We start from the raw sequence: 15,310 nt of genomic DNA, 5'->3' as shown, positions 1-15,310 counted from the left end.
TTTGAAATACAGGTTTTAACACTGTAGATGCCAGATGTTTTCTTCTCTAATGGAACTGGGAATTCTTCATGCTGGGCAAGTGTTGGATGGCGTAAGTTGTGAAGAAAGTAATCCTGCTCTGACAAAATCTCTCACTTACTCAAGCAAACTCTTTAAGTCAAAAACTGAGAAAAGGGCTTGTGTCATCTGGTGGTCATGGGGCTGGCAGGAGCTGGAGGGTGTTGCAATCTTAAGAAATAAGATTTCAGTGCAGTGTGTTTCCTTTTCAGGGGTGGAATGGTTCAGACCAGTGAGCAGTATGAATTTGTGCACCATGCACTGAGTCTGTATGAAAGCAGACTTTCTGCAGAAGCTGTCCAGTGAAGCCAAGGAGGGTAAAACTGAATGTCAGTCACTTGAGGTAATTTGATTCATTACCTACCAGCAGCTTCTTCAAGGAGTTTACTGCAGTGGGAAAGACGGCTTTGAGGCCAACTTCTGAAAGGATTGTGGATGGTTTGGCAAAAGTACAGAGATTGCTGGACCCTTACTATATATGAATGTATTGTGAGCTTCCCAAAAATGATTTATAAAGAGGGTACTGTACTGAAACTACACATGGATTTTGTGTATGTATCTAAAGGTGGGTTTAATTTGGTAATGCTGATATCTGCCATATGGAATGTATGTATGTACTACTGCTGTGGTCAGATGGACATTGGGACTTCTACAGAAGAAATGTTTAACAAGTGTATAAAAGCTTTGACGTTTGCAAACTGTCTTGTGAATGGACTGTCAACTGTACTGTAAAGTGCTATTACTGATTATGTGGTGAGCTTGTTTCTTGGCCACATAATATTCTTGCTGCTAAAATTGCAAGTGTTCAACTATGGATTAAAAAAAAAAAAAAAGGAGATAATAAAAAAAAATTAAAATCCTGGTTTTGAAAATATTCAAAAGCAGTTAATATTTTATATGGAAATATATGTTCTTCATACTATTAACTATTAAATGTGTATTTACTGTAGGTCTTACAGAGCAGTTGCAGAGCACAATGTGTGTTATTCAGTGTGTATGTATTTACTCTGTACTGTTGATTGTCTTGGAACATGCTTCTGCTACAGACCTGAATCCAGTGTATTTGTAAATTGTGAAAGTCATTCTACTTTTAAAAGAAACTTTGTAGCATATATTAAATGGTAAGGATTTTAAACATTTGTCTGTCTTTTATTAATGCAGAATTTTTTGCATATGTTGTTTATCTGCTCTGTTTCTTTCAGTAAGAGATAGATGCCTTTAGTGATACGGACTCTTCCATGACAGGTTATAAAAGAAAGAAAATGCTGCTATGACTGTTTCCTTTATTGTTCAGTAAAAGTTTGTTTTAAAGAGAGATGCGAAGTTGGCATTATGGCTTACAGCACTGGAAGGTCTTTTTACAGGGTACAATGAGTTTTTAATGCAGTGATGTTGACTTTGCTTCATACTGCTAATAAATTACCCTTAATATAAAATATTAACTGAAGTCTCTGTTCTTGCCTAGAGTAGTTAATGCACACGCAGTCTTGTACCCCCATAAACAGGCTCAGCCCACCACAATTTGGTCAGCCTCCACCATGGCTTCAGATCACTTGGGAACCAACCCAGACAACAGAGGCAATCCCCAGATGACATGGAGCAAGGTGCACGACCTGATGGGAATGCAAACCCAGCATCACTTGATGCCAGAGCTTTGTCTCCTCCTCTTCCCCTCCCTCTCCACCCTCCACTTGGCTTTTAGACCATGTGGAGTTAGAAATATATTGAGATTTTTCTTGATTGTGTATAGTTACAAAAATACATGTTTTTCCCTGGATAATATAGAATATACTTAGTCAGCACCATCCAGATGACCTGTAGATTTGTAATAGTTCACAGGCAACAAATTACACAAAAGTATGATCCCCTTTCTTTTAGTCTAAAGAGATTCAATAAAATCTCTTTTAATTTCCCAGGTGTTTGAAAACTTCTCTTTTGCTTGTATTTTTCCAAAATAAACCAACCAGTAAACTGAAGAATCATATAAAAGGACAAAGTGCTGTAAAACCCCCCAAAACAATTGAATAGAAGGAAGTGCTCGTCACTGACTTTTTCCCCCGTGAAGGCACATTTCCTTCCTAGCCTTCGCTTCACTTATCTGAGGTGGGTTTTTTTAAGAGAAGCATGGGGAGTTGCTAGAGGGAAAATGGACTCTTTATTTCACGTCCTGGTTTCTACCTGTCTTGCCTTGACATTCTCAGGTAAGTGTCTCTCCCCACTTCCCCTCAGCTGAATTGCTCTCTCTGCCGCTGAGCAGAGCCCTCCGGCACAGCCAGTGGCTTACAAAAATGGAGTCACCTCTTCTCTGGGCTTCATACCAGAGGAATGAGGGGCAGGGCCAACAAAGCCCGTTCTGTTTAGATTCCTTTCCAAAGGAAAATAAACTTTCTTGTTCTATGCTGCAGATACATCTTCTTATTTTAAGAAGGTCTCCTGATAGACAATCCAGGAGCTGAGTTTTTGGGACAAGTTCTTCAGAGGGGAGATTCCTATCTTTTACTCATACTATATGAAACTTCAGAGACAAGAACTTTCTGTAATGCTTAGTTAAAAAATTACAGTTTTGTAAAAACAGGGGAATGACAACATCAGTTGCGGGAAATAAATACACATTTGCTTTAGCACTTTGTAACTAATGGGGCTGGAAATGCTTGAGTAACTGAGATTAAAAACAAAGAACAACCTAAACATGATATAGCAGGGAGGCTGCATTTGAAATAAGTTCTGTGTTCTGTAACAAGTATGCATTTTGCACTGATAACTTTCTAGGGTTTTGATTAATGCACTGTAATTTTCTTCATTTGAGTAGTTAGTGTTGATCGTGAAGTGTGGTGACACAGACAGCTAATCTTATGTGAATTGGAATGGTCACAAAGCTAACAGCTAGAGACATTGGAATAAATCCAGTAAAACAGATGTACTTCCTATCAGTAAGGAACCTCCATTCCTGTAACACAGGCACTGAGAGACACATCAGTTTGTGAATATCTTCCTATATTATGAAACATTATGAAACATGAAACATTATGAATTTTAGGCAGTAAATTATATTTTTAAAAGTCTGTGTTGTAAAACTGAAACAGAGACAGTACTCATGTAGATCTCTTTATGCTTTCCAGCAGGGAAAATGACAAACTTGTGTTTGAAGTTAATAGTTCTTGGATTTCTTTTATATCCAGGTTAATTTTTTCTTATTTTTATATATAATGAAGGTTAATATAACATTGCCACAATAACTTAGGATTTTTCATTTTCATTATTTACGTTACCAGCACATGCATCACGTGGATGTTGTGTTTAGAGTTTTTTTTAAATGGGTTCAACTTATGGGAAGTTTCATGGAAAGTTCAACACACAGAAAGTGAGAAGAGAGATTTATTTGCTGCTGTATTTTACATAATTTAGAATTTGCTTTTTGTCAAGTAAATGTGTAATCTATCATATTTTTCTGGAATTTTCCTTTTCCAGAAGGGTTTCTGATTATCCATGTCCAGAAACAGCAGTGTCTTTCAGAAAAGAAAGGAGTCATTATGGAAAAGTGCAATATGACCAGCCTGAACCAGAAGTGGCAGTGGACGGCAGATGACAGGCTCCTCCAGGTGAAGTCTGCCCAGTGCCTGAGTATCTCTACACAGTCTGCTCTGTCGTCTCGCAGCATCATCGTCGATTGTCCCCAGGCAGTCAGGTGGAATTGCCATGAGGATGGGCTCCTGAAGGTGGCCAACAGCTCTCTTTTCCTCACAAAACAAGGTCAGAAAGTAATGGCCAAGCGGAGCAAAAAATACCTTCATACATGGATGCAGCTAAAAGCCAGCGAGACGGGAAAACCTGTTTATGTAAATCTGTGCTCAAAGCAAGGTGAGTTATTCCTTCAAGAAAATATCCTGGGAGTTTTGCTCTGTCATGCTAACTCAAATGTGAAAAATTATGATATTTTTTCATACAGAAGAATGTTTTTCACAGTTGAAAAGCGTTTTGAGAACTATTAAAGAACATCTGAGATGAGTGCTGTCTTTCTCACAACGAGTGGAGTTTTTAAGCCACTTTATATTTTCAGAATATCCCTCCTTTTGTCTACTCCCAGTCTTTGGATCAATTTGCTTATATGTCATCTCATCTCACCTCACTTTTATTGTGTCATTTCCTTTTTCTATTTCTAAACCACGGGTATTGATTCTTACTTCTTTTCAAAAATGTGGATGCCAAGTTCTTCTACCCATTCATTTTATCATACGAATCCAGATTCAATCTGTCAAGAGCAAGAAGACATCTGAAAATCAAACACATGCACAATTATTTCTCTGAGCAACATAAATGCATGATTAGAACAGTCATGGCTTACACATTTATGTGTTTACTCAGTGTAATTTTGCTCTTAGGTGCCATACACATGAGAACAATCAAAATCCTGAGAATAATGAACTGAATCAAAAGTCTCAGAAATTCTTGTAATAGTACCTTGAAATGCAAAGGTCTGTGCACATACCTACAGACATGTAGCATTTTACCTGTGTAGTTAAGGGTTTCCATATCCATGGCAAAATGGAAGGTACAGTGGTTTGAATACTCTTTGATAATCCTTTCTTCAATTTCCCATTGTCAATCCTTCCTGGCAATCCTGTTTATACTGTTCTCCATAGTAAAAAAGAACAACCTACAGATATCTTTTTACTGTTAAATCTTGTGTTTACAGGGTTAAAAAAATGTTTTATGACCCAAAATTGTTGCATATGGACAAGTTTTCAGAATGTTTAAACCAAAACATCAGTCTTTCTAAACTCCTAGTTATTGTAAGGCACGGTACCATTTTTTTTCCAGCAAATTTGTGTTTGCAGAACTCAATTCATAGAACCAGGACTACTCACCTGAGTGGAGGTATGAAAGGATAGCTTCAGAATCAGGGAATGGAAAAGAGGCCATGATGCCATCCCAGCCCGCCCATATATGTTAGATTAAAATGGCAAAATCATTTGAAGTCCTGTGTGGTGCATATGGCTTGCATATTCAAAGATACTATGAACATTTCAGATGAGGTACACAGGTAGTGTTATTTCCTTTAGATAGCTGGATGGAGTGTAGCCTTAAAAAGTTAAAGTAACCTTACACACTTTTCTTAATCATCATCAGAGGAGAAGCAATTTAAGACTAATAAGCACTGAGACAATTGCCATGGAATATTAAAGCACCTTCCTATCTATTTACTGTGCTTAGTTCTTAAATGAATGTACCTTGATTTTCCTGAAATTCTCTCCTTAGAAAAGCCTGTAAATCCTTTCTAAGAGTGTTACTTATTTTTGACAGCTGCGGGAAGCTCTGCTGAAAAATCAACAAAGCATTATAATTCTCAATACTTAACTAAGAATTCTAGGAATATAAGAAGCTCATAGAGTGGAAGTAGTGCAAAGAGATTAATTTTTCAAGTAGCAGTAAGTACTGTGAGAACAATATCTAATGCCCCCAATTCTGGTTGTGGCATCCATATGCATGTCAAAATTTTCAATGCTGAATGTGTAAAATTAGTCTTCCAAGAACATCTATCTGCTTTCAGTACAAGCAGAAGTGGATCAGCCTAAAATAACATATTTGGTCTATATTTAGCTAAGATGGTAAAAATTGAGCAAAATCTTTGGAGCTGAAATGGCTGTAAGTTTTTCTACTCCTGACTAAGAACACATTTTGCTGTAAGTCACCTTCTGTGTTCATAGTACTCATAAAAATAGTTATATTTTAGCACAGGACTGAATTGCATCCCAAACATCAGCCCAGACAAGCTCCAAATCCAATAACTGCAACTACCTTTTATTCTGGACCTTACTCAAATTTCAAACATGATTTTTCTGAGCCTGTGGAAAGTCTGAGCTTGGATTTGGATTTCAAATCAGCCATCTGAGATGTGTTTGAATTTATATGTTTTGTAACAGTCCTGACCTAAATGACTGTTTATGGAAACCAGGATCACTTTGGGAATGCAACCCTTCTCTGCTCACTCAGAGGTGATTCCAAATCTAGCAGCAGTCCTTCTCATACAAACTCATGTTTGAATTGGCCTCCAGCTGAAACAGCTAACATGAAGAGTGGTCATAAGGTGTCAGTGTCCCTTGATAATTAGAGACTTCATTTCCCACCAAATTCATAAGGCCATTCTGGGCAGAGAGAGAAAAAAATCTATGCAATGTTAAAGCCTTCTTTTCACCAGCCTACTGTTGGGTTCAGAACTTCTCTAAGCTCAGAAATGAGGGGAAGGAACTGGAATCGAAACAGACAAGAGGAAAAGATGGGGCATGTGAAGAGGTAGAAGGCAGGATGACTGAAAAGAACAAAGACTATTGCATGTAAATAACACTTGTGGAACAAATGTCCATCATTAATATTGATATGCGAACACTGATGTCACTCCTGAGATGCATAAGCAATTCTTACAAGCATCTTTTGTTCTGGGTAGGTAAATTTCAATAAAATATCCAATTAAGAACAGATGCAATGCTATGGGGCACCTTGAATATTACCAGCAAACCTCAAAACCACTGCTGACCAAAAATTATTCACTAAGTAGAGAATTACTTCAAATGAGGAGACACAAGGCCAAGCTATATGCTGCAGGTATGCGCTGAGCTCTAGACACTGTCACACAGGCTGTAGAGTGGTCTGGATGCAGAAGCTGGCATGAACTGTTTTGTAATATTATGCTCTTCCCTCTGCAAGAGACTGCACTTCTGTCATATCATACATGGTAGGGACAACCCTAAAGCTGTGGATATTGAGACATTCAAAAAGAGTAACTGAATTTGTGGAGGATTTAGTTACAGTTGTGTGCCAAGCACTGAAGAACCATAGCGGGATCTACAAAGATATAAAACACGCTGGACAAGGAATTCAAATAACAACTAGAACATCTTTCTATCTCTTGTTTCCAGCCTGAAATAGACAAAATACCAGATAGCAGATCTGAGCTGAAGTCTAATGTGCAATCTGACGTTCATGCTGTTCCTTCACCCTTTTCTACCCTTGGTTCTTGTCCGGAGTAATCTCTTTCACATGAGCTTCTCTCTTCCCCTTATCCCTCTTTCAGTTTACCTGCTTCATAATCAGAATTTCAGCTAATTAAGTTCACATCCCACTGCTGATCCTTTGTGGCTGAGATGGAGCACAAAAGACACCAGAGAAGTGCGCACTCCAAGCATGCTCTAAACAACTGGAGCAGCAGTAGCAACTGCAGGACATGGGAAGGGGAGACACATGCATCTTCTTGGGACTCTTGGGAAGGTGAAAAAGCACCAAAGAAAGGTGGCAGAAGCAGAGAATAGGCAGCAACACTTACCTGTTTTTGAAATAATATAAATAAAATATCTTTAGGCTTTAAGCTTTCCACAACTTAAGTGTTTGTAGATACTGCAATAGTCCATCCATAAGTTCACTACTGGTTGCAATTTTTTATGTAACTTTTAAGATTTCTTCAGGATAAATTAGAACAGTGATAAACAATATTTTCATTCTGCCTTTAAGTTGACCCAAAACATTTTTCCTAAAATACATTCACTGAAATTCATTTTAATCTCTCCAAGATATTTTATAGGGTTTTTTAAGTATAAGAATTTACTAACATCTATGTGAAGCCTTGAAATATAAAAAATTTCTTGAATCTTCTTTCTTTGGTCAAAGAAATACATGGATGACCACTTTTGCTGTGCTCCACCTGGACAAAGAGAGGCATCAATACCAGATCTTTGGACATAATTACAAGACCTTGTACACAATCCAATAGCATACTGATAGAAGCTCAAAGATAAATGTGGGTTTAGATTTTCTAAAAATAAAGGGAGAAATCTGCCTAAACTGTAGCCTAGGTATTTGGATTTTGTAAATTTTCAAAGTCTCAATGTGCCACAGCACAAAGGATATTGAACTAAACCAGCTCAGCTACTTTAATAGGGAAAAAATGGAACAATAGGCACAGCTTCCTAGAGCAATCAGGCAAGCCCTGCTTTATGATTTCACCTTCTGCTAATCTAACAAAGACAGCAACTCCAAACAACCATACTGGTATTTTTCATTATTACATTCTCTCCCTTTATTTTGTGTGGACCTTCATGTGGAAGCTGTAGTGGGTTTGAACTTCTAGGTATCTAAATGTAGGTCTCTGAGGGAAGTTATTATTTCACTTATCTCAACAAGGTGCTTTTTGTCATTTGAGGTCCTCCACAATATTCCACCTGATCTCTGGCTGTTAGTCCAGAGAGACATAGGTCTCCCGTAGTTGTTATGAGAGCCCCAGGCAGATGCCTTAGATACCTTAGGGCAGATCAGATCTACTAGCTTTAGGCAACTGAACCGAGACCAAGGTGTCTATGTAATTCCTTAGTATCCGAGCTCTCTTCAAGAGGATGTGTAGTCTAGATGCCTGTCCAGTGACCAAAAATCCACTCCAGGGTGAGCTGGAACTACCCATAGTGTCAGAAATAGGGCTGGTACAGCAATGGTGTTATCATCATAGTTATATGGATGTTCTGCTACCACTGATGCTGGAAGAACCTTTCAGTGGCTACTTCAGCATTTCAAAAACAAGCAAGTAAAAGAAGCAGCTCAGCTTTAGACTGGAGTGTTGAGAAATTCAACCTCTCTGACATAAGATACAAACCAGATAGTAATTTTTACAACATTCAAATAAGGCAGGTAAAAATTTTCAAGCAGCACAGATTTTGCAGGTTTTAAAAGTCACATTGAATGGGAAAGGAAGGATACATAGCGGATTTTGGTTTTCTGTCAATACTCCTACATACAACAGAAATCTGAATTATGGGGTTTTTTTATTTACGAGTACTTAGCTAAAAAGAGAATTCATTTTGTCCTGCACATGAAGAGATCTTAAAGGAACCCCTTCTTGTTTCAAGCCTTGCAGTGAGTTAGATGCAGTCTTATGGAGTATTTTGTATCTTATACACTAAATATCTGGTTCAACTATGTTTCACTAGCAGTTCAGCCTTAGTTTTCTGAAACTGCTCTAATAGAGTAGGCAGATGAGTACAATGTGAGCTATTTCAGAAAGCTGCACTGTGCCAGCTCAGTGTAGGGTTCTCAGTTCTTCACAGCTAACCACTTTTGCTATTCATAGATTCAAACATATGGAAGTCCCTTCCTTGTAAGCAGCCTGCTGCATGAAGATGGATATGGTTTGCAGTACATCCCATGGATGAAATATGCACTTAGTCAGAACATCATCATTTCTCCTGGGTGTGGTGCTGATTACCACAATTTTATGTTCACACACTGTATATCATGCAGCCGTTAGTGATCAGCATCAGTGTCAGTGCTACTGTTCCTTTCCCATGAACAGTTTTCCAACTGATTTCCAAAGAGGCTGCTGGAACAATGCTAAACACATCTTAAAAATGCCACTGTTGAAATTTGTGGGTACTTCACTAACGTCCAGAGAGGAGGTGAATTTTTTCTCATTAAAAAATTTGGAACTCAAGTTGTGTAGAAATCTGCTACATGGGCCTTATAATATGCAGTTTTCTTTTTTAAGTGCCTGCTCCTGAAGAAGGGCTATGAGAATCCTTATGCTAGGATCACAATACTGTTTTTACTTGGAATATAAACATGGATTCTGACTTTCTTAGAGTGTGTAACAGATATGAAACCCATTAGTCAGTCCACTGTAGGTTATATGGAATATATTGGTGCATGTATCTGAAGTTTCAGTACGGCATAGTGCTATACACAAGTCAGTTCTATCCATAGGTTACAGGTAACAGATTGTAACCAGTATTTTCTGGGAAAGATCCTTTAACTGGAAACCCAGAATAGTCCTAAGCTTAACAAGAAATTTTGGGTCATGCAGTGACCAAATGCTTGTTCATGGGACCTCTGTGGGATAGTGGAACTTTTCTGAGGATCAAGTGTTTTGTTTCCAGGACAGTCGAGCTCTCCCCTCAGCTCCTGCACCAAGAATGCCAGCTATTCCCTGGCTTCTGAATCCCATAAACGTCACTGGCAGCACCAGCTTCCTTTCTATGGAGGAGCAGCTTTCCTAAAGCATAACTTCTCTGGAATGTAAATGCCTTCCTGCTGGAATCACTGCTATTTGTCTGTAAATTAAGCAAAGTTTTGTTTGTTTGTTTGTTTTTTTGTTGTTTTTTTTAAGTGCGTTTTCACATTGGGTGTGTAAATATATATTTAGGAACCTAACTGTATGGCCTTTTTTCCAAAGCAGTTGCTGACTGCAGATATACCCCTTTTTTTGCTGTCTTTCTATTTGTAAGTTCTACTTCCTGCTGAACTCAGAAATATCTGAGAGGCATAGAGCTCTTTCCAAGTTGTTTGGGCTAGGATTTCTAGTTGCCCACCGTAGGCTTTCAGAGACCCCCAACTGATAGGAGATCTCCAGGAACAATGACTAACATGGAATCTAGTCTAAGTCTGGACTTGTGTCAGCTAATGGGTTTGTTGCAGCAGCTGATGACAACATGAGCTCAAGGTTCCTGTCCTTCTGGTGGGGACCATGAAGGTATGTGATATGGGACCACAGCAGAGTCTGCACCTCAGGCTTTCTACAGGGGGTTCTGCAAAGGCAGCAGCATGAAGATGATCGTGCGGAGTTGGATGAGACCTGAGGTTTTGAAGAAAACTTTGCCCAAGTGTAAGAGAGAAGAATTAGATCTGTAGTATTGTTTTCACTGCCTTGATTTGGAAAAATATTTGATCAACATTTTCTGTAATTTAACGGAGATTTGGAAGTTTTCTGTTTTATTTCCAGAGGAGCACAGTTAGATAAAAGGAAGGAAAACATCTACTCTGGATACCAACCCATTCCAGTAAACCACTACTTTTCAAAAGGTTCCAGAACCATATACCAGCTGAACACTGTGCTGTCAAGCACAGTAAATGCTTGCATGAAAATGTCTCCTACAAGGCTTTACAATCTCACTTTTCTGTGCAAATAAGAGTGCTGCAAATTTCTTTACATTAACAGGTTAACATATCTATTTACACATATACAAAAAAAACCTGATAATGTTGATTTTGTGAAAGCTTACCCACTGCTCCTTTAGGTAAGAGGTAATCACACATTGCCCAGCTAAGACATCATAATGGCACACCAAGTAATTGCATTTGAAAGCTTCTGCTGCAATTTAACCCAGTCACTACTTTGTTTTTAAAGGATTTGTGAGCTGAAATTGTTATAAATGGCAACCAGCCCAGTAGCTCAGCAGCAAAACAAGGTTCTGTCATGCTGGAGACCCCAGTTCAAGGACAGACAAAGTGTCTTGGGCATAGAGCCAATACACACTAGCTGTGTTACAGCAATGGCAACACAGATTTTGTGAGAAGGGGGCAGTGAGTAATTCCAATAGTTTAGCTGAAATGTGATGCTCCCAGATGTAGAGGCCATGACAGCTTGAACTCTGCCCTCACTGCCACAAAGAAAGGATATTAAATACATACCAATGGGGAGGAAGAGCCATGAAAATGTGGAGGAAAAATGTGTAGTAAAATCTTTCCTGAGCTCTAATTGCAACTTTGGCTTTCTCTGAAGAGTACGTGACTAAAAAAGCGAATTCACTGTTGTATTTAGATACTTCAGTTAAGTGATAGATCATTAGGTGAGCCTTAGGAAGGCAGCAGTCAGAGACTAGTATGGGGTCTGCACAGAACTGATTTTAGAAGCAAGAGAAATGTTCCTGTGGGCACAAGGAACTTACCTTGAACACATATGTTGAGAAAAAAAAAATCTTGAAAAAATCGTCTTGAAAAATTATACTGAACAAAGCCACATTTTAAACTTACACCAGCAAAAGGCAGATGAGAATTTGGCCCATGCACTTAGAAAGGAGGGGCGAGGGTTGACAACATAAAGCTGATACTGTGTGCCATTTGATAAATACGAGCAAGTGGAAAAGTTGCAAATGAAAAACACTGTACCCTCAATGACAAAGTACAATCTTCCTCTTCCCTTCAGAATCACTGACAGACTGTATTTTAAATGAATGGTAAGGGACATTAATTTTTTTTTTTTTCTGGTTGTGTTTTGCAGGCTTTGGTATTGATGCAAAAACATGTTTATACTGAAAATAAAAAACCTATAGAACTGAGAAGTGCACTTAAACTATTTGGAAGTTGTATCAGCCACATTTGTTGAATCTAGTGAATTGTTTATAAAAATGTTGAGCTGATGTTAATAATTTTCCTTTGTTTGTCTTAGATCTCCAAGATGCAGACACTTCTGTGTGGAGTACTAGAACTACATCCTTCTCTTCGAATGCTGTTACTTCTAGGCCTGAAAATGTGTTGAAGAGTAGCACAGAGATATTCATCAGAAATGTGACTGAACACTTCAGTAAAAATCCCATTGAAAACCTCTACTTTGACTTGAAAACTGCAGTAACAGAGAAAGCCTGGATTCCAACAACCACTCTTCAGTACTCTAGTACTACAGAAGAGGTAAGACAGAAGAATTACTGATTTTTATTAAGCCTGCTCCACTCTGTGGAGCCTGATAGCTATTACAAGTGGATGTTTTGTGGGCTTAAAAAAACAACAAACCAAAACCTGAAAAAAATTAGCTACAGGACTAACCTTTGTTCTGGTTTTGGTGGGATGCTTTGTTTTGATGTTCATGCTGACAGTGTCCTTTGCTAGAAGCATAGCTGCAGAAAAATTCTCACTCTTCTATACAGCCCAATCCCAATGTGTATGTTACACTGGGAAAAGTTCAAGGGAAATTAGGGTATGTGAGAAGCAATGGAAAGCTCCCGGATGTGGCCGGACCCACAGGAACCTGTGTATCTGTTCTCAGTGACTCGGACTCTGGTATTACTTGCTGCATGATGTGAGGGTCCAGCTCTAATTACATGCTAAGAATTACGGTATGCAATGGTCTTATTTACAGATAATTACATACACTGTTAACAGATCAAAGCAAGAGAAATCCAAATGCTTTAACTGGCCTCAAAGGAGCCCTGGCCTTGCCCATGGTCAGCTTATCTACTTGCTGATAGGCAGAGTGGAAACACACAGACAGTACTTGGTCTCTGCTCTGTCCAACCACAAACTGGCCTGGCAGAGAAAGTGAATAGGGCTGCCATCCCCAGATGTAGAAGGAGCACATGGCAGGCCATTTCCTCCAAATCAATTTCCAGTCTTACTTTTCTGCAAGACTCAGTTCAATAATCTGAGAGCAAATCTGGAATCACCACTGGCAAAACGCGTATGGGCAGTTAGAACTAAAGCATGCAGGATATTACTGGTCACTGTATCACTATTATCACATAGTGGCTTAGAACTGAAAATCCCTAAATTCCCTGTGGTTTATCTTCCAGGAGACCACACTACAATCAATGTATTGGGGCAGGCAAACATGTTTCAGTTACTACTATATGTGGAAGTGGATAAGACTAAGAAATGTGTTTTATGTTTGGGAAGGCTGTGGACAGAGTGTCAGGGTCCATAAACTTGATGGCTTATGGACCCCAACACTGCTGTTCTGATACTGATGAGGGGAAGGGACTGAACCAAGGATGGATGCACTGCACCGCAGTCCACAACTGATGCAGCTCTTTTTAAATATGATCTTTCTGGCTCAGTGCATCTAGGCTGAGCTTGTCTCCTCATGCCCTCTGTTCATTTGCATACCTCCTGCCCAGAATACTTGTTCCTTCCAAAGGGAAATGTCCTATAAAATCAGGTATTATCCAAACTGCCTCCAGCAGCACTATTACTACTACATAACCCTGCCAAAGCAAGAGAAATGGCATAATTTTAACAGAAACTAATGCCTCTTGTATTTTTACCCCACTTCACTTCCTGAATTACATCATTTGCACTGAGCAAGCTGCTTAGGTAAAACTTTCAAACCAGAATTCTTATGATAAGCTGTCTAGGCATATCTATGGAAAAAGGAAAAAAAAAAAAAAATCAGTAATAGCTTTCTCTTGCAACCTCTAACTGGCTCTGGACATTTGAATCTAGATATAGCAATTTAGACACAAAAACTTAAAATCTTTGGCCTTCCTCTCTGTTTCCCAGTCTTTAGAACGGAGTTTATAACATTTTTTTTTCAAACTTCAGGGATGTTTAAAGTATTAACTTGATTTAACACAATACTTTGAAAACACATAGGGCTGAGTATTGTTGTGAAGAAGACAATACCTTCTATGAGCTGCATTTGCCCAGGCTGGGGCCTCTTGTTTGCAGAAGTAAAGCCACGTTGTTATTTGGCTGTGCACATACCCATTTTGGGGGGGGGGACAATAGTGACATTTCAATTTAACAAAATGTTTAGTTTAGACCTGTCTTGGATTTCAAGTAAAACTGCAGCTTGCACTTTGAATCCATGACAAAAGCTATGCAAAGCCCATTTCCTCTTGATTAGAGAGACAGAGGGGTTGGTGTTAAAAAAAAAAAAAAAAAAAAAAAAAGAGTCAGGAAACCTTGGGAAAGTGTCTAAAAGGGACCTTGGAGCCTGCTATTAGAGACACATCCGGCAACTCCCAAAACTCACTTCCAGCTCTTTTTTCAGTTTAATTAGTTTCTTGGCTTGCCACACAGGTTAGTAAGTGTTAAAGGCTGTGTGACTGCTGATTTACTAAAAGCCCATTTATTTATTTAATACCAGTCTGGAAATAATTATTTGCATTGTGTTGGCTATTCTATATAAATATATTGCCACCAGTGAATGATGGATGCCTCATGTTTTATTCCAGTGCTGGCATAGGCATCTGTGTCAGACTTTACCCATATAGTAACTTCTGTTGGAAAACATACAGAAGGAAGTCTCAAAACCTGTAATAAACCAGTACTTTCCTACTAATACAAAAAAGTAAAGATTTTATGATAGCAACAATAATAAAGTAGGAACTTCTGAATTATGAGCACTTCTGAGAAGTAGTAATATAATTTTCCTATGCAAATTATCTTATGCTAGCTAGAAGAGACAAAGAGATATTTATTTTCAAAAGCCTTTACATTTTACTTGTGATAGTTTCTGCTTTTTTTCCTGAATTTTATGTTTGCAGTGTTGACTATGCTTCTTTTTCCTGTTATTTATTACATCTGCTTAAACAACTTACATCTAAATATCTAAATTATATTTTCCCGGCAAATTCAGGTCATGGATGTTCCCAAAAATCCTTAGAATATGAGCTCCATTTCAGGAAAAGGCAGGTTACCCTGAATGTTTTAATTTTTAGAGACAGTTTTGAAGTAATCCAAACATCCCAATAAGCCTTCAGATTTGCACTTCTCTAGTGCTGGAAAT

At 38.5% G+C, this 15,310-nt stretch overlaps 2 protein-coding genes across 4 annotated transcripts in view; both read left to right on the top strand.

Annotated features, from left to right (window-relative positions):
* The window catches only part of PTPRR (protein tyrosine phosphatase receptor type R), a 139,427-nt gene extending 137,934 nt beyond the window's left edge, over positions 1-1,493 (top strand). Inside the window, exon 14 of the mRNA XM_040063343.2 lies at positions 270-1,493. Within this exon, the coding sequence (XP_039919277.1) occupies positions 270-363 (94 nt within the window). The 3' untranslated portion in view covers positions 364-1,493. The remainder of the gene's footprint in view (positions 1-269) is intronic.
* Positions 1,494-2,170: 677 nt separating this feature from the next.
* Positions 2,171-15,310, top strand: part of PTPRB (protein tyrosine phosphatase receptor type B) — a 63,528-nt gene continuing 50,388 nt past the window's right edge. For all 3 annotated transcript variants that reach the window (XM_040063275.2, XM_040063274.2, XM_040063273.2), the window contains exons 1-3: positions 2,171-2,258; positions 3,526-3,915; positions 12,257-12,495. In XM_040063275.2, coding sequence (XP_039919209.1) covers positions 2,204-2,258; positions 3,526-3,915; positions 12,257-12,495 — 684 coding nt within the window. In that variant the 5' untranslated portion in view covers positions 2,171-2,203. The remainder of the gene's footprint in view (positions 2,259-3,525; positions 3,916-12,256; positions 12,496-15,310) is intronic.

The sequence above is a fragment of the Hirundo rustica genome, chromosome 4 (genome assembly GCF_015227805.2).
Source record: "Hirundo rustica isolate bHirRus1 chromosome 4, bHirRus1.pri.v3, whole genome shotgun sequence".
In the NCBI taxonomy this organism is placed as follows: domain Eukaryota; kingdom Metazoa; phylum Chordata; class Aves; order Passeriformes; family Hirundinidae; genus Hirundo; species Hirundo rustica.
Note: the sequence above shows the minus strand (reverse complement) of the source record. Positions and strands in the feature narration are given on the sequence as shown.